The sequence below is a fragment of the Equus quagga genome, chromosome 7 (genome assembly GCF_021613505.1).
Source record: "Equus quagga isolate Etosha38 chromosome 7, UCLA_HA_Equagga_1.0, whole genome shotgun sequence".
NCBI classification, from domain to species: domain Eukaryota; kingdom Metazoa; phylum Chordata; class Mammalia; order Perissodactyla; family Equidae; genus Equus; species Equus quagga.
Window position 1 is genome coordinate 44213689 of NC_060273.1, and position 24660 is coordinate 44238348.

At 61.2% G+C, this 24660-nt stretch overlaps 1 protein-coding gene across 1 annotated transcript in view; it reads left to right on the forward strand.

The window, feature by feature from the left end:
- FLT4 (fms related receptor tyrosine kinase 4) overlaps window positions 1-24660 on the forward strand; it is a 40076-nt gene that overhangs the window by 11718 nt on the left and 3698 nt on the right. The window contains 29 exon segments of the mRNA XM_046668082.1: window positions 2015-2111; window positions 2752-2996; window positions 3184-3296; window positions 3418-3580; window positions 3776-3915; window positions 4238-4406; window positions 4723-4840; window positions 7877-8031; window positions 8119-8210; window positions 8212-8282; window positions 9738-9864; window positions 10955-11063; window positions 11998-12360; window positions 12666-12812; window positions 12912-13043; window positions 13202-13308; window positions 13610-13745; window positions 14198-14302; window positions 14644-14757; window positions 14962-15050; window positions 15157-15307; window positions 15741-15835; window positions 16211-16333; window positions 17461-17572; window positions 18767-18866; window positions 19187-19292; window positions 19961-20109; window positions 21173-21293; window positions 22418-22503. Of these exon segments, the coding sequence (XP_046524038.1) occupies window positions 2015-2111; window positions 2752-2996; window positions 3184-3296; window positions 3418-3580; window positions 3776-3915; window positions 4238-4406; window positions 4723-4840; window positions 7877-8031; window positions 8119-8210; window positions 8212-8282; window positions 9738-9864; window positions 10955-11063; window positions 11998-12360; window positions 12666-12812; window positions 12912-13043; window positions 13202-13308; window positions 13610-13745; window positions 14198-14302; window positions 14644-14757; window positions 14962-15050; window positions 15157-15307; window positions 15741-15835; window positions 16211-16333; window positions 17461-17572; window positions 18767-18866; window positions 19187-19292; window positions 19961-20109; window positions 21173-21293; window positions 22418-22503 (3835 nt within the window).

Here is a 24660-nt window from a genome sequence, read left to right on the forward strand (position 1 = left end):
GTAGTTCGAGGCCAGCTGTCTGCCTGGGTGGGTTTATTCACTTCCCTCTGCTGGAAAATCCTACTTCTCCCTCAAGGTCCAGCTCAGAGGTGCCCTCCTAGGGATTCCTTCCGGCCTCCCACCACCCAAGGGGAGCCTCCTCCCAGGGAGCTCCCTCCAGCCCTGGTGAGGCTGCCTCCTCCTGTGGCACCGAGCTGTCTCCCCGGCAACCCCGAGGGTGTGCAGTGGGGGCTGCAGAGTGCCCAGGCCCTGCTGGTATGCCTGGAGGGCTGGGCACCCACCTGGCGAGGAGTGGACCTGCGGGCAGAGCCCACATGGAGAAGGCCCCTGGGGACAGAGCCCAGGGCTGCCTTTCCACCTTGGGGCCAGGGCAGGGCCACCAGCCTGAGTACTAGGAGGGGGCCCACCCAGTTCAGGCTAAGGAGGGATCTTGCAGCGGTCACAGCAGCTGGCCAGGCGAGGGCTGCCTTCTGAGGGTGGCAGCACAATCTGGCTGGAGGGCCTCAGTTTTCCTGTCTGTACAATAGGACTAGATGCTCAGGGAGAGTCTTCTACCTCTGACCCATGTTAGTGTGGTACCTCGAAGGGTTTGGCCAGCAGGGAGAGACAGGAGTGGGGACCAGATCCTGGCTGCTGGCTGTGTTGTCCTCCTGATGCCAAGATGAGCTCTTGGTGTGCAGAGTTTGCTGCCCAGGTGCCATCTCCTAGGGCAGCTTGGGGTCAGGGTGGTGTAGAACCAATGACGATGACGGGTCCCAGGCTTTGCCTCCCCATTGGCTGCCAGGGCAGGACTCTGGGCCCAGGGAGCTGGGCTGCGGAGGGCAGAGGAGCCGGACCTGTGGGACTGGAGGAGGCTGGTCCTGGGGCAAGAGAGTGGGTTGTACCCCCCCAGGAGAACAGGGACTTGGGGGGAGGGACAGGACGCAGCCCTGGGCCCCCAGCCACACAGTCCTCTCTTCCTGTTGTCTCAGGATGGTCCTGGCAGGATGCATCTGCCAGAGTTCCAGGTCCAGACCTCCCCCGAGGTCTGCTCCCACCCCCACCAGGGTCCCACACATGCACAAGGCCATGTGCACGCACACACTTACATGTCAAAAATATACACTGGCATGCACACACAAAGCCACACACCATCACTCGCACACCAGCCCCACAAACACAGGATTCCAAGCCCACAGATACAGACGCTCACAATGGAGATCACACCTATTGACACGTGCATACATGCACACACACGCATACATACACACATACACATGTGCACGTATTGACACACACACATGCACCATCCTGCTGGGAGGAGGATGGTGGGCAAGGAGCTGTGTGGGCAGCAGGCCAGGGTCCTGGAGGGCCTCAGGAAGGTTTTCCACCAAGCCAGGCAAAGTTATTTCTGTGTTTGGGGACGAGCCCTGTGGGAAGAATGGGGAGGTTGAGGAAGGGGGGGCCTGGAGGAGGTGGGGCAGCCAGGGGGCGCTGGTGGAGCCAAGGACACCGAGGTGGACTCCATGAGACATGGGAGAGGGCAAGTTCGCAATTCTGGTCACAAGAGGGCAGAATTTCAGGGGTAAACAGATGCCATCGGTTCTGATGTCTGGGGAGGGTCTTTGCTGCACAAGCCCGCCTCACAGGTAGTGACCGTGTCTGCAGGTCAGGAGGAGGGCCATTACGCAGACATGTGGGGTCGCCATGCCAAGGTGAAGCACTCCAGGCCACCCCAGTGTAGATCGAGCCCTGTGGTCTCCCATCGCCTTCATGTGGGCAGCTCAGCTCATGTGGGGCCAGAGGTCAGGGTTCTGTGCACGCCTGGGTCAGGGCTCACTTGGGCCTGGGGCTGATCTGCAGCCAGAGGCAGGGGGCAGGGGGCAAGGGTCAGCATGAGGTGGAGGTTCCCAGTTGTCTTGGAGCGTTGTCGGTGCTGCTCAGGCCCATGGGCAGGGAAGGCCCATCAGGGCCGATCAGCATCGTCATGTGAACTCACAGCCCAGCACCACGCTAACCGTGTCTCCCACCCCAGGCCTGGCGAGTGGCTACTCCATGACCCCCCCGGCCCTAAACATCACGGAGGAAACGTACGTCATTGACTCCAGTGACAGCCTGTCCATCTCCTGCAGGTACTTGGCCCCCTGTCAGGGAAGCAGGGGCCTGGGTCCCTCCCATCTGGCAGGCCAAGGAGGCAGGAGATGGTGGCCGAGGACCCACATAGCAGCCCCTCCCCAGGGCAGAGGCCTCAAGGCTTAGGGGGGCTCCCAGGGAGCCTGGGTGTGGGTGCCTGGAGGGCAGACCATGCCCTGTGCTGCAGACAAGGCACCTGCACCCACCCCTTGTCATTCCACATGGACCACTGATCAGTCGCACTGCACCCACCCCTAGGCTACCCGACACTGACCCCAGGCCACCCCTCACTAGCCAGGTCATCTGCACTGACCCCAGATCACTCAGTAGACCTTGGGTCACCCCACACTGAACCTACGTCACCCACACGGGCCCCAAGATGGTGTCCTCCCTGCAGCCCCAGCTGTGATCCGAGGCCTGGGCTTCTCTGCAGGCCATCCTGCCACACACAGGCCCAGGAGCCAGGCAGAGGCCCAGGGGCTCAGGGAGCGCTCCCTCTGGGCTGGGTCCACAGTGTGTGCACAAATGCTGGGCTGTCTTGACCTCCAGATGAGACAAGCTCTGGGCAAGGCTTGGCCCCCAAGGGAGGCTCTGGGGTTGCAGCTGGGGCCCCTCTTGACCTCCCATGTCCTGTGCCAGGGGGCAGCACCCCCTCGAGTGGGCCTGGCCAGGGGCTCAGGACGCACCAGCCACAGAGGATAAGGACAGCGAGGACACGGGGGTCGTGCGAGACTGCGAGGGCACGGACGCCAGGCCCTACTGCAAAGTGCTGCTGCTGCGTGAGGCCCGTGCCAACAACACGGGCTGCTACCGCTGCTACTACAAGTACATCAAGGCCCGCATCGAGGGCACCACTGCGGCCAGCACCTACGTGTTCGTGAGAGGTGAGGGCCCCACCCACTCCCACAGCTGCCAGGAAGCAAGCACAGGGCCTGGGCTCCCAGAGGAACGGCTGGCACCTGTACCCCCACTCCTGGCCTGCTGACCCCGTGGGGCCACCCTGCCACCCAACCTGGGCAGAGGCCCCCTGATCCCTGCCTTCTTCTGGCACAACTTTCCCCCTCCTCTCAGACTTGGAGCAGCCGTTCATCAACAAGCCAGACACGCTCCTGGTCAATAGGAAGGACTCCATGTGGGTGCCCTGCCTGGTGTCCATCCCCGGCCTCAACGTCACACTGCGCTCGGTACAACCATATCCCCACCCCACCCCGGGATTGGGCCCTCCTCTCCCCACCCTGGAAAGGCGCCACTGGTGTGGCCAGGAGGAAGGGAGTTGCCAGGCCCTGACAGCTACCTGTCCTGCAGCAAAGCTCAGCTCTGCGGCCTGATGGGCAGGATGTGGTGTGGGATGACCGCCGGGGCATGAGGGTCCCGACGCCACTGCTGCGTGACGCCCTGTACCTGCAGTGTGAGACCACCTGGGGCGGCCAGGCCTTCCTTTCCAATCCCTTCCTCGTGCACATCACAGGTAGGGGCCGCCCAGGGCGAGGGAGGAGGTTCTGGGAGGAGGACTGCAGGAAGAGGATGGGGACCCCAGTTCCCAGGAATGGGGCAGTAGGTGCCACATAGGTGCCACGGCTGGTCTCAGTGGGCGTCCTGTGCCCTGCACTCTGTGTGCACCATCCTGTGAGGGGCGTGGGGGTCACTGTGCATATGTCACCAGGCAACGAGCTCTATGACATCCAGCTGTTCCCCAAGAAGTCGCTGGAGCTACTGGTTGGGGAGAAGCTGGTCCTGAACTGCACCGTGTGGGCCGAGTTCAACTCCGGCGTTACCTTCGACTGGGACTATCCAGGAAAGCAGGTAAGTCAGCAGCCCTGCCAGGGGCTGGGCTCGCACTGTCCCCAGGAGTCCCCATCACTGCCCACACCTGTCCTGTGTCCATACTCACTGTCCATGCCCGCCCTGGCTGGGCACACACTGGCCTCTGTGTAGAGAACGTGCAGACCCAGCAGCCCCAGGAGCCCCAGTCTGATGGGGGAATTTTCCTACCCAAAGGAAAACTCTGGGTCTGGGTCCGAGGCTTCTGGAGCCACTACTGGCTGGGCTGGGGTGTGTGCATTTGGTGGTCAGTTCTGCCAGAGCCCACCTGCTCTGACCCTGGGCTTCCTCTGGGCGCGGGCAGGCAGAGCGGGGTAAGTGGGTGCCAGAGCGGCGCTCCCAGCAGACTCACACAGAGCTCTCCAGCATCCTGACCATCCACAACGTCAGCCAGCACGACCTGGGCCCGTACGTGTGTGAGGCCAACAACGGCATCCAGCGATTCCGGGAGAGCACCGAGGTCATTGTGCACGGTACGGCCTGAGGTCAGGTGGTCGTGTCCAGCATGGCCTGGGCTGGGTCAGCATCAGTCATCCAGCCTGGGGAATAAGGGTCCTTATGCAGCAGGAGCCCCGGGGTCAGAGGTTATGGTACACCCGAGCAGTGTGGAGTCCAGCCAGAGGGAAGGGAGGGCCATGAGTGGATGGCCTGCCCTGTTCCCACACCCCAGAGGGCAGGACAGGCCCTAGTGTGCAGAAATCTGGCTGCTGGAGGTGGCGAGGAATCCCTGGGTGGTGGTGTGTCAGTGACACCTGCCTTGGCTTTACACTGATGCCTCCCATCTGGCAGAAAAGCCCTTCATCAGCGTCGAGTGGCTCAAGGGTCCTGTCCTGGAGGCCACAGCAGGAGACGAGCTGGTGAAGCTGCCCGTGAAGCTGGCAGCGTACCCCCCGCCGGAATTCCAGTGGTACCTCCCTGGCTCCTGCCCCTCCACTACCCAGGCTCAGCAGGACAGCCCACAGGGAGGGGAGGGCAGCATCTTCCTCATCAGGCCTGTGCCCCGAGATCCCATGGGGACCCATCCCCCCCAGTCAGGACCTGCACCCCGACCCCGTGGGGACCAGTTCCTGCATCTGGGCCTCCTCCCCAAGATCCCGGGTAGGGAGCCCCTCTGAAGACACTAAGGAATGTGCATATCATGCATCATTTCAGCCAGGGGGAGAGTTGGCCTGGGATGCTACTAAACTGTGAAAGGGTGTAAACCGGGCCTCTGCTCATGTGTGGGTGTGGTGGGCTTTATCTAACTGCTTCCTGCATCTGCTCACCATCTCTGAGGGCCCTGCCAGCTGGAAGGTGTCAGGGAGGTCTGGCCTGCCCCACAGCAATGGCCAGGTTTCCTAGGCCTCCCACCTAACAAGCTGCCACCCCCAGGACTCTCCTAACCAGAAATTCAGACATGCCACAGGGGTTCCACAAACCGTCAAGGAGCCAGGCCCTGCCTGGGCCTGAGCTGTGTGGCAGTGAGCGAGCGCTCCCAGGAGGCTTGTGGGCTGGTCTGTGACCTGAGAGTAAGGCCTCTACTGTGGTGCTGAGGGTCAGTGAGGGGTCCCTCAGTGGTGGCTCCGCCCTTGCTGGGTGCTCCCCAAGAGCTCAGGAAGACATAGCACCCACCACACACCCTCAGGCCATCTGAGTGGTCCATGTGGCCCAACCCTGGGACTTCACACTGTAGCCTGACCCCCATGGTACAGATGAGGAAACAGGCCAGGAAAGAGGAAGGGCATTCCCATCTGAGCCCCAAGCCGCCTGGGAGGGGCCTTGCTCCATCCTTTCCCAGCTGGCCAGAGGAGCCTCACCCTTCCCAGCCTGAGCCATCTCTCTCCAGTCAAGCTGACATTTCTGAAAGCCTGATGCTGGCCAAGCAGAGGCCCCACACGTTCTTAGCTGGGACCCCAACGCACTGGCAGTAGGCTGGAAGCAGGCTTCTCCTGGGAAGGTCCCAGGATGCCCTGGTCCTGGTCCTGGTATGATGCTAACCTCTGAGGCTACAGACTTTGGGGTCCATTGGGGCACCTGATGTGGGACCAGGGCCATTGGGGCAGGGTCCTGAAGGGCGCTGATGCAGCCTGGAGCCTTCCTCACAGGTGTGGCCTCCTGGAGACACCTGGGGTCCTGTCCCTGCCCTCCGAGGCCGGCAAGACTGACCCTGCTCTGGGCAGCTGGCCAGCTCTGCTGTAGCTGGGGTCCAGCGCAGGCTAGATCCTTAGGCAGCTGGCTACTTCTCACTGTTCCCATCCCACCTGGCCTTTCTCTTCTCACTTGGCCAACACCTGCCTCCAAAAAGTGCTCAGCTGGCCCCACTGTCTACCCAAGACACCTGCCCCAGGGCACTAGTGGTCACCACAGCCCCACGGGGGCCCTCTCTTCTGGGTCATCATGTGAGGATTATGAGTAAGTGAATGGATGGAGATCTAGTGGACAGACAGGTGAGCTGGTCCTGAGCTGCACAGCACCCTCAGTGTGTCCAGCACAGTGCTGACACCAAATGCCGCATCTTGGTTAGACCTCAAAACCCCTCTGAGATGGTGTGTTTTGTGCCCCTTGTTTTTGGAGGAGGACACCGGGGCTTGGGGTGGTGACCAGGTTTGCCTGAGATCACAGGTGCTGCAGGCTCAGGATCCTGCACCAAAGCCCAGCAGTCTGCACAGCCTCGTGTGTGCCCTGCCCTGCTTGCGACCCTAGGCAGGCCACATCCCTCCCGGTCCTGGGGCGGCTGTGGTGTCAAGGTGGAGAGCCACACCCCTGCATCCCCTCACTGTTGGCCTCTGCCCGAGGACGGTGCACCTCTTGGCACCTCTCTGGCCCAGGAAAGGCGCCTGCCTCCGGGAGGACCGTTTCCAGGCACTCCAGAGCTCAGGTTGCCAAGGGAGCTGCCTGAGACATTCCCAGCTCAGGACTGGGGAGGAGCCACCCTTTGGGGTATGAGGCATCCATTTACTTGCACATGCAGCAAACATGCATTGAACCCCTACACATGCTAGGTGCCACTGTGTGTAGGGGACAGTCCCTGCCCTCATGGGGCTCACAGCTCAGAGTGGGGAGATGGACAGTCAGCAGACGTGTATGAAAACCCACATGCAGATGGGCAGGCACAGGTCCCAGGACCAGGAGCAGGTCACAAGGCTTCTCTGATGAGTGGGTGTTTGAATGTAGGAGCGAGGAAGCCATGCAGCTGTCTAGAGGACCGAGTATCCAAGCAGGGGGAACAGTGAGCGCACAGACCCCCTGTGGGGCTGGGGGACAGTGAGGAAGCCACATGTCTAGAGAGCTCCTGGAAGGGCAGAGCCGGGGTCAGAGAGCAAGGCAGGGCCTGCCCCTTGGGGCTAGGGTCCAGGCTGTGCCCCATGGGACTACACCTCCACTGCCTCATGGCACATACCACCCGAAGCCTGTGAGAAAGAGACCAGGCCCACTGGCACTGCAGTGGGTGTCTGAGGCCAAAGCCCAGCTGGGATGGAGGAGCCAGAGACCAGGAAGGTGGGCAGGACCCTCCTGAGGCCCTGGGCTGGGCCTCTGAGCCTGGCTACAGAAGGCTGGCCCCAGCCACCAGCGGGCCAGAAAGAAGGCAGCCCCACTGTGCAGTAACTCCTTACTCGTGGAAAGACCACAGGGCTGTAGGGGAGGCAGATGTGTGCTGCAGACCTCCAGGCATTCCTGGGCCTGCCTCTCTTGTGCGACCAGGCAGGCAGAGCCTGGAGACACTCCTATACCCTTTAGGCCATCTGCATCCCAGACCTGTGTCGCTGCACCCCTACTCCTCTGCTGCCCTTCCCAGCAGCCTCCTGGTCTGGTCCAGGGGGACCCTCTTGTTTTGGCACAAGGACTCTTCCTGCCTCCCGACAGTATATTCCAGTTCTAGGGACTGGGGTTTGTCAGGGAAGGAGTGCCAGGATAGGGCTGGGGTGGGATCCACGCGGCCCCCTGAACTCCCTTCCTGGGCCAGGTACAAGGACAGAAAGGCAGTGTCCGGGCGCCACAGTCCCCATGCGCTGGTGCTCAAGGAGGTAACGGAGGCCAGTGCAGGCATCTACACCCTCGCCCTGTGGAACACCGCGGCTGGCCTGAGGCGCAACATCAGCCTGGAGCTGGTGGTGAACGGTAGGGGTGGGCAGGATGGGAGAGGGGAGAGTGGGCAGCAGGTATGGTGGTGGGGCTGGCTGATCAGCTGTCTGCCTCTGCCCCCAGTGCCTCCCCACATCCACGAGAAGGAGACCTCCTCCCCCAGCATCTACTCCCGCCACAGTCGCCAGGCCCTCACTTGTACTGCCTACGGGGTGCCCCCCCCCACTCAGCATCCAGTGGCACTGGCGGCCGTGGACACCCTGCAAGACCTTCGCCCAGCGCAGCCTGTGAGTGTGGCTCCAGCCTGCCCTCCCCTATTTCCCAGCCCCAGCCTCAGCCGTGACCCCCATTCACTGCCTGCACCCCTCTCCAGAGCCCTGCTCTAAACTTGAACCCTATCATGATTCAACTGTAGCCAATCCCTGACCTCACCCCCACTGAACAAGGCTCAGACCCTCCCTTGTATCAGTCAGGCCAGGCTGGACACTGGAGATGGTCCAGCCCCCACCCACCTCCCTGGAGAGCAAAGCCCCCCAGACATATAATTGCATCATCCCAAGAGGACCGTGGGATGTGCCTCTGGGCACGAAGGAGGGCACCTCCCACCAGTGGGCAAACAGAGCTAGTTTTAGAGACTTTCCTGAGCCACACACAGCACGCAGCCACGCTCGTCAGCTCATTGGTGCGGCGCTCACAATGGCCCCTTAGAGAGAAGGAAACTGAGGTCAGAGAAGGGCTGTGGCTTTCCCAAGGTCACGGCTGTAAGCAGCGGAGCCTGCCCAACTGCTGGGCTACACTCCCCTACCTGAGCCGGTGCCAGGAGGACAGACGGGCTGGGAGAACGCTCAGGGCAGAGACAATGTGGACAAGGAGTGGCTAGGAGAGGAGGGCGCTGAGGTGGGCAGTGGTCTGGAAGGCACTGGGGAGCCAGTGCAGGGCACTGAGCAGGGGAGTGGTGGGTCGGATTTGCCATTTAGCAGGAGATCTTTGTGGGCAGAGTGGAGCGTCACAGGCTGGGGTGGGATGGTAGCCGAGAACCCAGGCAGGAGACAGAACAGGCAGAGGGGCTGTGGCCCAGGCGTGGTCAGTGGGGAGGCTCAGTAGGGTGCCCTGTGGGCCTGGGCCAGCCAGCAACATCCAAGGCTCGTGAGAGATTCTTCTAGACCACGAGGCTGCAGGCTACAGCCGGAACCTCCAAAATTGCTTCCCTCTGATGCTCTACCATCCTGCTCTGTACCAACAGACAACACCCTGAGGGCCCAAGACCCCCATCCCAGTGGGAGACCAAAGGTGCCAGGATCCAAGCCTGCCTTGCAGGGGTGGGAGGGGCCTGCAGCTCTGGAATTGGGGTTAGAGAGACAGGGCAAGAGGGCTTCCCCTGGTGACATGAAGATCTTTGCAGGAAGGGGCATGTGTGAGGGGGGGATGGTGGCACAGCAGGCTGGAGGATGACCACAGAGCCATGGATGTGTGCTGCTCTGCGGGCACAGCCCTGGACTCCTGGGGAAGGCTGTGTCTGACAGCCCATGCAGGATGGGTTGTGAACCCTGAGCATAAAGGGTGGGAGACAGTGTTCCAGAAACAAAGCCATGGTCCCCTTCACTCACCCTGGCCCGAGGGCCAGCCTTACCAACCACAGTGTGAGAAGATGACCCTGAGTATGACAAAGGCTCCATCCCTGCCCCCAGTGAGGCCCTCCCTACCCAAATCCCTCACCTGCGCTTGCCCATCCTGGTCCCCAGCAGCCGGCGGCAGCAGCGAGACCACATGCCACAGTGCCGAGACTGGAGGGAGGTGACCACACAGGACGCTGTGAACCCCATAGAAAGCCTGGACACCTGGACCGAGTTTGTGGAGGGGAAGAATAAGGTCCGGACCTGCTGTGCCATTGAGTGGCCGGGGAGAAGGAGAAGGGGGTGGGAGGGGCCTCTTCTGTCCTTTTCTCAGTTTCTACCAGGCCTGCAGAGTTCTGGGGACAGCACATGAGTCAGTGGCCTTTCTGCAGTGTCCCCTGCCTGCATGTTGATGGGGGGGCCAGACCTCCAGCTGCTTCCCAGACAAGGAAGCTGAGATTCAAGGCCGCCTAGCCAGGCCATGGGTCCCAGCTGCCCACAGGCCCCAGGGCCAGCAGGCTCAGGGCTGGGGGCCAGCCAAGTCCCCACCAAAGACTACGGAGCAACCGACCCAGCCTGGGGGCAATGCCTAGAGGAGGCCAGGCGGGGGAGGGGACTGAACAAAGGCACCCACTTCCTACAGTCACTTCCTGTTTTCCTACACACCTCCAGAGCCTCTTCCTGTTCCAGGCCTGGCCAGGAAGTGCCCGGCTTCGGGTGGGGTGGGGGGAGTGGGGGGGGGGGTCTTTGGATGGTAGGCAGGGCCTATGGCCCTCTCTCCTCCCCTGCTTCACAAGCTTCCTACTCCCCCAGGCCAGAGTTCCTCCCCTTGCCACTAACCAGGGTACTGGGACAGGTGCTATGGGCAGCCCTGGGACGAACATGGGCACATCACAATAATCTCACAGTGACCAGCTGCTGGCCTTGGGCCACAGCCTGACCCTTGACGTGACCACAGCCTGAATCCTAACCCTGGCTTAGATGGACCCAGCGCCACCAGGTCCTGTCCCCCCCTCAACATAGCCACCAACTGACTCCATCCATACCCAGAGGTCTCTCTGGCTCTGCCTAATGCCACCCTTTGACCTCAGCCATCTCTGATGCCAGCTATCCATAGTGCTGTCCCTTGACTTTTCTGGGGAGCCACCTCTCTCTGCTGCCCAAGGGTCTCGCCTTTTCTTCCCTGCCTCATCATTCCTGGCCCCGTCTCTGAGTTCTGGTCATCTCCAGCCTGGAGCCTCAGTTTCCCCCATTACTCTGGTGGGCACAGTGACCTCCATGCACAAAGGGGTCCAGGTGGGGGAACTTGGGCATGAAATGGATCCTAGTGTCTGTGCTCTGCCCAGACGGTGAGCAAGCTGGTGATCCAAGATGCCAACGTGTCTGCCATGTACAAGTGTGTGGTCTTCAACAAAGTGGGCCAGGATGAGCGGCTCATCTACTTCTATGTGACCAGTGAGTGACTTGGGCAGGCCTGGGTAGAGGTCAGAAGCCAGGAGGGCACAGGAGGAGAACAGGCTTGGGAAGGGATGATGGACCCAGGTTGGGGCCATTGAGTTTCTGGTGACTGTGGGGCACCCAAGAGATCTAGGGCCCACTGGGCCCCTGGGTTTGGGCGAGAGGAATAGATTTGGAGGTCCTCGGCATACGGACTGAGGTGTTGGTCCACTGGGATAAAGTGCACCCTCTGTCCCAACCCTTGAGGTGCCTCCCACCCCCTCCCCAAACCCTGGATCCCAGCTGGTGGCTGGCTCAAGGGTGCATTTTGCCGTGGGGAGAAGGTCCATAGTTTCCTCAGATTTTCACATGTGTTAGTGACCCCAGGAAAGCTTAGAAGCCCATGAAAGGACAGTCACTGGGCCCAGGCATGTAGATGAGGTCACCTGTAAGAGGGAGCCAGAGAGAACACTCGGGGATGAGGAGAGGATCCCACAGGAGCCTGACAAGGAGTGGCCAGAGGGACAGAGGAAGTTGGAAGCAAGGCATTGCCAAAAGCTAATGAAATGAGATTGTTTCAAGGAGAGGTCAGTGGTAGGGTTTGGTCAGGAGTAAGGGAGGACGGTGACTCAGGCACCCCTGTCTGGTGACAAGGAACTCAGTGATGATCCAAGCTCCTGGGAGAGATGGGGCGGCAGCCTGGTGGGGGCTTGACCAGGAGAGAGGGAGAAGAATGTGAGTCAGACCCCGAGGGACTGACTTCCTGAGTTGGTCCCTTTGGTTGGTGAGGGGGAGAAGAGGGCTCAGAGGGGTGTCTCTGACCAGATACACGAGATGTGCACCTTGGTTGAGAGCCGAGTGAGTCCAAAGGTCAAGGGGTAAGGGAAGGCCGTCACCTGGGCAGGTGAGGGAGCACTGGCGCAATGTCGCAGTGGCTCCTCCTCCTCCCCAGCCATCCCAGACGGCTTCACCATCGCATCAGAGCCTTCGGAGGATCCCCTGGAGGGCCAGGCAGTGCGCCTGAGCTGCCAGGCGGACAACTACACCTACGAGCATCTGCGCTGGTATCGCCTCAACCTGTCCACGCTGCACGATGCGCACGGGAACCCGCTGCTACTCGACTGCAAGAATGTGCATCTGTTCGCCACGCCGCTGGCCGCCAGCCTGGAGGAGGCGGCGCCCGGGTCGCGCCACGCCACGCTCAGCCTGACCATCCCCCGCGTGGCGCCTGAGCACGAAGGAGACTACGTGTGCGAGGTGCAGGACCGGCGCAGCCAAGACAAGCACTGTCATAAGAAGTACCTCTCAGTGCAGGGTGAGGCAGGCAGGGCGGGCGGGGCGGGGCGGGGCGGGGCGGGCGGCGCTTCCCAAGGAGCCTTCCCAGGCGGGCAGCCCAGCGCGCGCCCAGCCGTCCATTCACAGCCCGAGCCTGCAGGAACGGCCCCTCTCCCGATCCCCTCACGGTGGAGGTGCGCAGCCTTCCCCACCTGGCGCTCAAACCCCGACCCTTCCTTCAGCTTCACGCAATCCGTCCCCACCCCCTACTCCTTGGAGGGCCCATCCCAGAGTACCTGCCGCTTTCTGCAGCTTCACTTAGCTCCCTCTCGACCCCACCCCCAGCCCTGGAAGCCCCGCGGCTCACGCAGAACTTGACAGACCTCCTGGTGAATGTGAGCGACTCCCTGGAGATGCGGTGCCCAGTGGCAGGGGCTCACGTGCCCAGCATCGTGTGGTACAAAGATGAGAGGCTGCTGGAGGAAGAGTCTGGTAGGCAGATGGACCCTGGCGAAGGCTGGGGTCCGGAGGCTGGCAAGGCGAAGGCCCCCAGACCCACCTGACCTTGAACGTCCCCCCAACTCCCTGCAGGAATCGACCTGGCCGACTCAAACCAGAAGCTGAGCATCCAGCGCGTGCGCGAGGAGGACGCAGGCCGCTATCTGTGCAGCGTGTGCAATGCCAAGGGCTGCGTCAACTCCTCCGCCAGTGTGGCCGTAGAAGGTCCGGCTTCTCCCACCTGCCCCTCCCCCACCTCCTGCCCCCACCTGGCGCCTTCTCGTGGCCACCTCACGGCAAGTTGTGCCCACGAGAAGGGGCGCTTGCCGCAGGGTGCACCCTGTCCTCCTCACGCACGCACTAGGCCCTTTCTCCCTATTCAGGCTCCGAGGATAAAGGCAACATGGAGATCGTGATCCTTGTCGGCACCGGGGTCATCGCAGTCTTCTTCTGGGTCCTCCTCCTCCTCATCTTCTGTAACATGAGGAGGGTGAGCACTTCTCCCCCTGCTGAGCCACTCTCCAGCTCCTCATGGGGTCTCTCTCCAACCTGGCAATCCATTAAGATAAGGAATAAGGTCGGGTCCTGGCTTAGCTGGAAGCCCCATCTCTTGGGAAGCCTTCCTGAGCCTTCCATACTGGGTTCTTACGTGACCAGAGGTTGTCTAGGTGGCTGGCTGTCCCCACCTTGATTGAAAGTCCCTAAGGAGATCCCATCTGTCCTGGGCAAAGTTTTACCCTCTTTGGTATGGCCACATCAATGAACTGCCCCTGCTTCACCTCCACCCCCAGCCAGCTCACGCAGACATCAAGACGGGCTACCTGTCCATCATCATGGACCCTGGGGAGGTGCCTCTGGAGGAGCAGTGTGAATACCTGTCCTATGATGCCAGCCAGTGGGAGTTCCCCCGGGAGAGGCTGCACCTTGGTGAGGCCAGCACCCAGCCTGCCACACTCACCCTGTCCTGTCTGGCAGAGACAGCTTCCGCTGGAGCCTTGAAATCCCTCCATTCTCAGAACGCATGCCAGAAGGTCCCGCCTAGCCCGCACCTGGCCTGACCTGTCCATCTGGGAGTGCATCCCCACAGCCATGGCCAGGGCTCCCAGTTCCCAGGCCCCGAGGTCACCTCCTGCTGCTCCGAGCAGGGTGGGCCCATCACACCTGCTGGGAGAGGATGCAGGCCTTCCTGTCTGCCTACCCTCTCCCTCTCTTCCCGCTCAGACTCCCCATGCTCTTCCTGTTTGGCAGAGGGGCTCTCGATCTTCCTCCCCCTCTTGGGCCTTCCTTCCTTGCCCTCTGCATGGGCTGTCCCTGCTGCCCATCCCTCTCCACCCCTACTCCCATACAGTTCACCTGGAACCCACTCCCTGCCCCCACAGGGAGAGTTCTTGGCCACGGGGCCTTTGGGAAGGTGGTGGAAGCCTCTGCTTTCGGAATCAACAAGGGCAGCGGCTGTGACACCGTGGCGGTGAAGATGCTGAAAGGTGTGGGGCCAGCAGGTCGGGGGGCTGCCGAACTGGTGGGAGCAGCAGCTCCGGTTGGGCTGTTAGACTGTGGTGCAGCAAGGGAAACTGAGCTTCAGAGCCAGTCTCCCTCAGGGTTCTACAGGGAGTCAGAGCTGGGTCTGAGGCTCAGGTCTGAGTAATACTCCTCAATCTCACCTGAACCCCTGCCAAAGAGGGCGGGCAGGACGTGCTGCGCCCCCACCGGCAAGAGCACTGGGCATGCCTTAGCTAAGCCAGGGACCTGGGCGCAGGGGCATGCCAGGATTGGGGCCAAGGCAGGGCAGGCCCGGCACCGTGCAAAGCCCCTGTATCCCCTCCAGAGGGCGCCACCGCCAGTGAGCACCGCGCCCTGATGTCGGAGCTCAAGATCCTAATCCACATCGGTAACCACCTCAACGTGGTCAACCTGCTGGGGGCGTGCACCAAGCCCAACGGTGCGGAGCAGAGCGAGGCCCGGGTGGAGGGAGAGGCCCTGGGCCGCACTGGCTCTTTGGGTGGGCAGGGTCAGCTGGGCTTGGAGGGGGCGGGGCAGGGGCGGGGTGAGGCACAGGAAGGGGCATGGAGGCGTGTTGCACAGCGCTTGCCCTCCAGCATGCCCTCGGTCACCAGCTCCCGGCTCCTGCCCTGCCCTGCCCCAGGCCCCCTCATGGTGATCGTGGAGTTCTGCAAGTATGGCAACCTTTCCAACTTCTTGCGCGCCAAGCGGGAGGCCTTCAGCCCCTATGCGGTAGGTGGTCGCTGCTGGTGAGCTGGTGCAGCGCCAAGATGGGCTGGGGCAGTGCCTCTGCCGTGGGTGGTAGGTTGTTCCTCCAACTCGCTTCGTGCATCTGCAGGAGAAATCCCCTGAGCAGCGAAGGCGCTTCCAGGCCATGGTGGAGGGTGCCAGGGCTGACCGGAGGAGACCGGGGAGCAGCGACAGGGCCCTTTTCACGCGACTCTTGATGGGCAAGGGTGGGGCAGGGCGGACCCCTTTGGTTCAAGAAGGTAAGAGCCTGGCTTCCCCTTGGCCAAGATGTCTGTCTGGCGCGATGATGCCTCAAGATCAGGATAAGCCAGCCTGGGGCCCTCTGGAGGGGCTTACATGGGGGAGCATGTGATGGGCTCTGCCTTAGTACGGGAGAACACCTCAGGGGCAGTCTTCAGAGACTTTTGACGTTTGGTTTGGGTATCACTGGATGCATGCGAGTTCACCTTGCAGAAAGTGGGGGAGCAGTCCAGGCAGAAGTAGCACTGCTCTGGGAGTAATTCATGGGTACCGCTGAGGGGCAGCCGAAGGGGCCCACATACTTGTTACGTAGTGCCAGGGACCTCAAGCCCGGCCAGGAGGGATGCTGCCAGGGTTGGGTGAACAAATGCTCTCTTTGGGGTGGGATGGAACAAGGGGTCCCGTCTGAGCCCACCTTGCTCCTTGGTGCAGCAGAGGACCTGTGGCTGAGCCCACTGACCATGGAAGACCTTGTCTGCTACAGCTTCCAGGTGGCCCGAGGAATGGAGTTCCTGGCCTCCCGCAAGGTGACTGCCCCAGCAGGCCCTTCAGGGGAAGAAAGATAGAGACCCACCAGCATGTCAAGGCGTGCTCCATCCTCGCTCTCCCCACAGCACCCTGTGGTTGAGGCAGGTCTCTCCCACTTTGTGGAGGAGGAAACTGAGCCCAGAGTGTGGAAATGACTTCCTAAGATTTCCGGCTAGTCAGTAGCAGAGGTGGATGTGGAATCAGAGTCTGTCCCACCCTACAGGCTCCTTTGCTGTCCCCATAGTTCCACGAGCCCTCCCTATGGCAAGTCCTGGGTGTACACAGAAATCTGTGTCTGCAAGAGCAGGGTTGAGGCGTGGTTGCGGCCCCGGGGGCCTGCACTGACCACTCCCGCGCACCTCCTCGCGCTGCAGTGCATCCACAGAGACCTGGCTGCCCGGAACATCTTGCTGTCAGAGAGTGATGTGGTGAAGATTTGTGACTTTGGCCTAGCCCGGGACATCTACAAAGACCCTGACTACGTGCGCAAGGGCAGTGTGAGTAGAGGCCGCGGAGGGAGGGAGGGTGGGGGACTTACCCCCACCCACATGGAAGGTCTGAGGGCCTGCATCTGCCGGGACCCTCGTGACCCCACTGAGGCACCTGGGGCAGGGAGTGGGGGCGGGAGCCGACCGGCAGGGCCCACAGTGCTCCGATGGCAGCCTGTCTTTGGCCATTGGTCTGTTAGGTGGACACTGACTCCCAACACCTGGCCTGTGGGGACTGGGCACGCAGAGGTGGACCCCACATGGTGTCTGTCCTAGAGATGGACAGGCCTGGGCGGTCACAGAAAAATGCACAGGTGTTAGGTGCAGCGTATGTCTCAGTGGTGCTCTCCAAGGTGGCCAGGCCCGCACCTGAATGAGCACCCAAAGCTGGCAAGGGCTTTGCCCCAGGGGAGGAAGGGAGAGGCCCGGAAGGAGGGCAATGGGTGGGATGGGTCTAGGTTATGGCCGGCTACCGTGCAGAAGGCTTTTGTCCTTCATTCTCACTCGCAGGTGTGTGGGGGCATGCGGAGGTGAGAGTCAGGTGTGCAGTCCAGAAACCCCCATACAGACTGTCAGGAGAGGGGAGTGGGGGTGCTGCGGTGGAGGCAGAGGCCAGTCAGGAAGGGCTGTGGCCCTCGGGGCTCCCAAGTAGAGGCCATAAGAGGAAGAGAGACAGACGGTGGGGAAGGCACATCAGGAGCCCCAGGAGGAGGGGTGAGGAGTGATGCTGGGCTTCCAGTGTGGGGACCACATGAGTGGATGAGGTAGGGCTGTGAGGGCATACAGGGATCTGGGGTTCCTCGGGATGCTGGGCTGAGGGGTCTGGAGCTGGAGGAGGGGTACAAGTGCTCCCTGGGAGAGCACAGGGAAGAGACGGGCCCGGATGAACCCAGGAGGACAGCAAAAGGGAAGAAGCCTTCAAGGTGGTGCCAGGCACTTGTGGAGCAGAGGTGGGGAGAGCAGGGCAAGTTTCAGGAGCCATCTGAGCACACACAGGGATGGGTGTGGCCAAAAGCCTTCCTGGGGGCCTGGCCCCAGAGTCCTGGGTAGACTAGGCAGGAGGAGGCTGCCCAAGGCTTTGGCCCCCTCCTTTTCTTCCCTCCCCATGCAGACACACTTCCCTCCTCCTGCCACAGGCCCGGCTGCCCCTGAAGTGGATGGCCCCGGAGAGCATCTTTGACAAGGTGTACACCACGCAGAGCGACGTGTGGTCCTTTGGGGTACTGCTCTGGGAGATCTTTTCCCTGGGTGAGTGCTGGGCAGGGTGCAGGGGAGGGGAGAGGTGGGATCACAGTCTCCTCTGGCACAGGAAGCACCTGGAGCAAGAAGCCCAGGTGGTTCTGAGGCAGGTGGTTCGAGAGCCCCTACCTATCCCTTCACCAACAGCCTGTGCCGGGGCAGAGCCTCCAGCTCACCACAGGTCTCAGAGGGACAGGCCTCAAGGGTCCCCCCAAATCTGCCTCTCCCTGGCTGAGCCCCTTCCTCACCTGCCATTGGGGATGCCGCTTCTGCCTTCAAGGGCTGGGGAGCGGCCCGGAGGGAACTGGGTGCTCACTTAATGACTGCACCTACTTACCTGAGCCCCACACGGGAACTGGGCCCCGCTGGGGCCAAGATGAAGTCCCCTGCTAGGTGAGGGACAGCACTGGACAAGCGGGAAAGCAAAAGCACCAAATGGCAGGTGTGCTGAACACTGTCAGAGCAGACAGAGCACAGGAAGGACCGGACAGGTTGGAACAGGACAGCTGTGTCTGCCAGGGGCTGGGGGGCAGGTGGGATAGAGGCAGGTGGGCCTGGAGGATGGCAGTCCAGAGCGAGGGGCAGCCAGGCCCACGATCCCCGCGTGGTGGAGGCGGGCAGGGCGCAGGCAGGGTGGGCGCCAAGAGGTGCAGCAAAAGTGAGGAGAGCTGGTCCCGCAGCCCCACAGGCCCGGCGCCAGGTGGGATGAGGATCTGGAATTTCAGTCAGGGGGAGCCCTATGGGGCTTTGAGCGAGGGAGAGAGCAGTCTGACTCGTGTCTAAACCAGGCCTCTGCTGCTGAGTGCTTTTCCTGTGGTCAGGAGAGCCAGGTCCCCTGGGGCAAGGAGCGCTGGGTCCAGGGCCTGTCTGCAGGCAGAGCCATGGGACCTAGGGAGGGGTTGGACTGGGCAGCCAGAGAAGGCCTCTCCCAAGAGGGGTCATGGTGACAGGGCAGCTCCGCTGGCTCAGCGCGGCTCTCCCAGCCCCAAAGATCCCAGAAACCGTGTTTCCGCTAAGGTGTCTCTAAAGTGCTGGTGCTCACAGTGCCCTAGCAAGAGGGAGCCATTGCCCTCTTAACCAGATGGCGCCCTAGCGCTGGGCAGGGAGCAGCAGGATGAGCACCCTGCTAGGGCGGCCCAGGACAGAGGCCGTTTGCGTCCTGCTCCCCACCCACCCCCACTTCTGTCCTGTTTCTGCCATCAGGGGCCTCCCCGTACCCTGGAGTGCAGATCAATGAGGAGTTCTGCCAGCGGCTGAAAGAAGGCACACGGATGAGGGCCCCAGACCTGGCCACTCCTGCCATGTGAGTCTCCTGGCCCGCCATGCAGCTGCTAGGGGGCTGGAGGGGTGGATGAGTACAGGGGGTGAGGAAGGGGGTTTTGGGTGCAGGCTCAGGAAGGGGGGCATGCAGGCGTGGGGCGGGACGAGGTGGGGGGAGCTTGTGCAGGCACAGCGAGGGGGTGGAGGCCTGCAGGCACAGCTTCTCACTCCACCACTCATCTCTCAATGAACAGCTCTCCTTCCCACCCCTGGAGGAGGGCAGGGCGGGGGGCGGCCTGGGGTCTGTTGGTGCAGGGTGCTGGGCCCACTCAGACCACGTCCAGCAGCTGGCTTTACCTGCAGACGTCGCATAATGCTGAGCTGCTGGTCCGGGGACCCCAAAGAGAGGCCTGCGTTCTCAGAGCTGGTGGAGATCCTGGGAGACCTGCTCCAGGGTGGGGGCCAGCAGGTGAGCCCCCTCTCCACCCTGTCCTGCTACAGCAACCTCTGGACCCTACCCCAGGGCCATCATGCTGATGGTCAGAGCCTGTTTTTGCCCACGAGGAGCCCCAGGCTGGTCCGCAAGGGGCCTGCGAGGAGCCCCTGCCTTCTGGCTGAGGAGCAGTGTGGCCTCCACTCCCTCTCTGCGCCTCCGCCTCCTGCAGCTCTGCCCCCTACACCTGCCCTGGACTTGCGTCTCCCTCCCACACCGTGTTCGTCATAGGTGGGGAACAAAGCCAGCTCAGGACGGACTCAGGGCCTCACTGGTGCACCAGGACTGGGACCAGGAGGAGTGAGCCGAGAGCGACCTGCCGTCCGGGCCTCAGGGGCTGGGGACGGACACTTTGGCTCCTGTTTCTGCCCCAGGAAAAGGGTGGGAAGTGCTGGTGCTGCTTCTGCTAGAGGCTGCAGAGTTGGCAGCGCCCTGGAGCCAGGGTGCTCCTGCTCTGCCTGCCCTTCCGTACATGGGCCCCTGGGGGGCAGTGGGGAGGATCGGCCAGGTGGGCTCATTTAATCCCCAGAGCCCACAGAGCACAGTACTTCACAAGTCAGGAGCCCCAGCCGTCCTGAGTGCAGCGGCAGGAGCTGAGGGGGACACGGTGGCCTCTGACCCGGCTACCTCTGCCTCCCTGCCAGGAGGAGGTCTGCATAGCCCCCTGTGGCTCTCAGAGCTCGGAAGAGGGCAGCTTCTTGCAGGCGTCCACCACGGCCCTGCACGTCACCGAGGCCGACGCCGATGCAGAGGACAGCCCACTGAGCCTGCCCCGGCACAGCCTGGCCGCCAGGTCAGCCGCCCTCCTGGTGCGTGGGTCCCCAGGCGGGAGGACAGCAGTTTGGACATGGCATATGTTATCCTCTTCAGTCATCAGGAAAGGAAACTCTGAGAACTGAGCGCTGTACGCCAACGCAAAGAGCAAAGTGATTTTAAGTGACATTGCTGGTGTCGGTGAGGCCCTCCTGTCAGCCTCAGCACCCCTCCAGGGCCATGTGGCCTTGCTTTCTCTGCGCCTCCTTAGTCCTCACTGTCCTCCAGCCTCCTCCGCTTCTCCACACTCCTAGCCCCTGAGAGCCGATCCCCCAGCTTCAAGGGAGCACCCTTCTTGGGCACAGCGCCCAGGCCAGGGGTGGGGTGGGTCCCAAGGGCCCCCAGCAGAGACCCTGGGAGCAGGGCAGGCCAGCCACCAACCCGTATTCAGGACTAGAATGTAGCCTAAGTTCCCAAAGTTCTGGATCCGAGGTGTCTTGCCAGTGGCGGTTTACTCTCCGGGAAGGTCCTGCCGTCCACATTCCCACTGGCGTTGCTGAAAGAGGCGCTCTGAGACCCCTGCCCATGTGCCCCAGTGTAGCGCAGGGCCAGGCCTGGGGGACAGGAACAACCAGTTGGTTCTTGCCAGGCTCATTTTACCAAGCCCCCAGTGCACACAAGTGCATGTATACACAAGTGAACACAAATGTCCACACACAAGCATCCACACACATACAGGCCAGGCAGTGGTTTGCAGCACCAAGCCTGCCTGCCTTGCACAGGGTGGCCCATCCCAGGGTGAAGGTCCCCCCACCCCGTCTCTCACCAGCTCCACTGCCTGCCACACCCTCCCCAGCAGTGGCCTCAGGAGGTTCAGTCCTCTTGCACAGGAGAGGAGACACAGCTCGGTGTCGGGGGGCCGCGTGGGGGATGGCTGCAGAAGCCTGGGGAGGAGTGCAGACTGGCATTCAGACCCGGGCCTCATCCTCACACCCCGGGCCCAGGTCCTTCCTGGGAGGAGAGAGGCAGACGGAGAGGTGGAGCAAGCTCTCAGGAGGGGTGCTGGGGTACGTCTCTTCAGCACTTCTGTTTTATTCCCACAGATATTACAACTGTGTGTCCTTTCCGGGATGCCTGGCCAGAGGGACTCAGACCCAGGGTCCCTCCAGGATGAAAACGTTTGAAGAATTTCCCATGACCTCGACTACCTACAAGGCCTCAGTGGTAAGTGGGGTGGGGGGCCTGTGCACCCCAGATCAGGGCCTCTGGGCTTTCTCTGCAGGAGGCAGACGGCAGGAACTCCTCAGGCAAGGGGCAGAAACCAGCTCAGGGAAGGGAGCGACTGTCCCTTGAAATGTCAAGTCCAGGCTGCGCCTTGGCACATTGGGGTCTGGGTGCTCCCATGATGCCACTGCCTCTCAGCCGCCTCACCTGTGTGGTCCTCACTCACCCGGGGCCCCCTGGCAGCGGCAGCCCTCTCTCTCCCAGCAGCGTAGGCTCCTCCTTCCGGATGGGCCTTGTTGGATCGGCCGTAGGCAGGGCCCCCTTTGGTGGCCACCAAGCCACGTGGCCTGAGAAAGGGGTCAGAGCCACCAGAGGAGGTGGCTGGGGTCCAGGGCACTGGAGACCCCCCTGCCTGCTCAGACGAGGGTCAGGCTCGGTGCAGCTCTAACGGCTCTGTGAGGGACAAGCAGGTGTGCGGTTCTGTGAAAGCGCAGCCTGAGCCTCCAGCCGAGTACCGGCAGCTCGCAGCCAGGACCCTTCCAGCCCCAGCCTCCCTCTGGACAGGACTGGTCAGTGAGCGTTGGCTGGGGAGGCTGCCAGCATGGGCAGTGGTGTCCCCAGAACAAGATGAAGACCCTGGGGGGCCCCAAACTGACAACAGTGCAGTTCCCCTCCACGTGATGCCAAATGGGACCGCACCAATCACGGCAACCTGAGGGTGGCAGAGCCACCAGACCTGGCTGTGTCTGCAGGAGGACCATTCATCTATCCTGTGAGCTGCCAAGTCTTTCAATACTTTCCCCATTTCTCCTGGTGCTCCTGCTCTGCCTGTACCCTGAGCACTTGTGGGGCCACCTTGGAGGTCCCCCAGCACTGGGTGTCCCAGCTTTGCCACCTCCTGAGCATGGGCCAGGGATGGCCCCCCAGGCCTCAGTTTCTCCCTCTGTGGTGGGGCAAGTGACCTCACCTTCATTCTCCGATGATGAAACAGATGCTCACTTCCCACAGGACGGGTGTGAGGTCGGCAGAGGTGGGGGTCCATGTGCCCTGTCCTGCCTGGGGGGCAGCTGCCTGCAGACGGGCCTCAGCGGGGCCTGCAGCCTGGACTTGTCCTCTCCACACAGGATAACCAGACGGACAGTGGGATGGTGCTGGCCTCTGAGGAGTTGGAGCAGCTGGAGAGCAGGCACCGACAAGAAGGCCAGCTCAGGTAGGGCCTCTCGAGCCTCCTCCCCTGCGAGCAGCCCGGGAGGGAGGCTGCGCCTGCGTGTGCCCCTCACTCTCTGACCTGGAACATTTCCTGGCTCTCTGTTGCATTTCTCTGGGTTCAAGGCAAGCTGCTCTGGGACTCGAGGTCTTCGGCCACCAGGCCTTCCCCAAGGAGCCCCCTCCACCGTCACCGTCCTGACCTGGCACACCTGGTGCTGGGCCCCCCACCCCCTCCCATTTGACAGACGCTCAGATGCCACCTCTTTGTGAAACCGAGTATGATCCACCGTGCCCACCATACGTACGCACCGCCCGAGACAGGGGAGGCCACAGCCAGCCCAGCCCCTGCACTTAGCCCAGTGGGCGCAGGGGCCAGACAGATCATGTGACCTGGAGCTGGCTCATGTCCTATTTTGATAAGAATCAGATACAGAGAAATCCTCATGTGTACCTGCACAGAGGGGGACCCAGATAGAAGGTGACCTGCATTTGTCCAAGATAGCCCCCCAAAAAACTGAATATTTAAACTTTTAGGGTATAGATAAAACAGTTAAATGTCTACTTGTTCACCTTATTAGTTGATTTGCACATAGCTGTTGAAGTGACAGGACCTATAATATTTTATAAAATATTGCTTTTTTCTGCTTTCTTCAAATCATTGTGTTCAGACCATTTACCTGGACCTTTGACATCAGTGTCTTTCTCAGGAGCCCCTTTTCAGGTCCTCTGACACAGTTTTCCAAAGGAAATCTTGGCTTCTGCCTACGCTGTTTTTGAATCGAGATGTGATGCTGTCACTGCATGTCTTACTCTAGACCACAGTATTCGTCTGTGTCGCATTAGGGGCAGTTGGTACCTTTTTCTCCTTTCTGGGAGTTGCCTTTATGACTCCACAACTTAACCGACTATTGGGTATTTTCCCAGCAGCCCACAAAGGGCGAGTCTGCAGCACTGTGAACGCTGCGCTGGCGGCTGCGGAGCCATATGCCCAGGAATAATGACTGCATCTGTATTGTGCATCTTGGTCTCTTTTTTCGTTTTTATTGATTCCATCAGGTGACCTCTATTAGTAACCTAGTTTTGGAAATTAACGCTAATTGCATTGACAGAAATAGTTTCTGGCTAATGTTTCTTTGCCAAACAGTATTTTATCTTTCAAAGAAAAGTAATTTAGTAAGAGGGTGAGCCAGAGGATGACAGCCACTTAAATTCAAATCTCCACACATCTTCCTAAAAACAGCAGATAAAGGAAGGCTGCTCAGAGCCTGTGCCTGTGACGTAACCAGGAGAGAGACTCCGGTTTGTGTGCAAGTGGGGAAATTGGCACCCGGACCAGCAAGCCATGCCTGAACCACAGCGGAAGGACAGTAGGATGGGGACTGCCCCGTGAGAGGGCAGTGTGACAAGGTCCTCGGGACAGTGACCACACAGACTGGGGAGATAGTAGAGGCAGAGAGCTGGTGGAGCGGAGCAGGCTCCCAGGGCACAGTGGGAAGGCACTGCTTCTGAGAGGGCAGTGAGCAGGAAGGGAGTGCGCCCCTCAGGTGCTTGGTGGTGAAGGAAGAAGAAAGTTGTGGAAGATGAGAGTGCTATGGAGGCGAGATCGCATCAAGAATCCAGAAGGCAGATACACACCCAATAGAACTGCTCCTTCCAGAAACCGCACCTCATGACAGCAGCAGAGGGTGCTGTTCTCTGCACGAGTCCCCTTGGACACACATCATGAAGAGCCACAAAGAGGTGCCACAGGGCACTTGGCAGATGCATTCACTTGGCGTGTGGAACACTGTCCAGACAGGTGCAAGGATAGAATGTGTCTTGGAGGGGACCGCAGGGGAGAAGGAGCTCATTTATCTGCCCAGTCCTCTCCTGTCTCCTCTTAGCCACCAGGCAGCACGCACCCCATGGGGAGTTAACTCCTCCTCACTTCCAGGTCTTCCCTCCGGCCCTTTCAGTGTCCGCTCAGGATGCCAGGTCCCATGCCTTGTGGTCTGGTGTTTCACCCAAGTCAGTAGGTAAAAAGAAGATCTGGGAACCCTGGGCTTGTGGTAGGTCAGCATGGCTGCGTGGCAGCCGCCAAGAGGGGGCCCAGCACTCCCAGCTAAGTGACTGGTTGCTCCCTGGTGGCGATACATACAGGACATGAATGGAGCTGTTG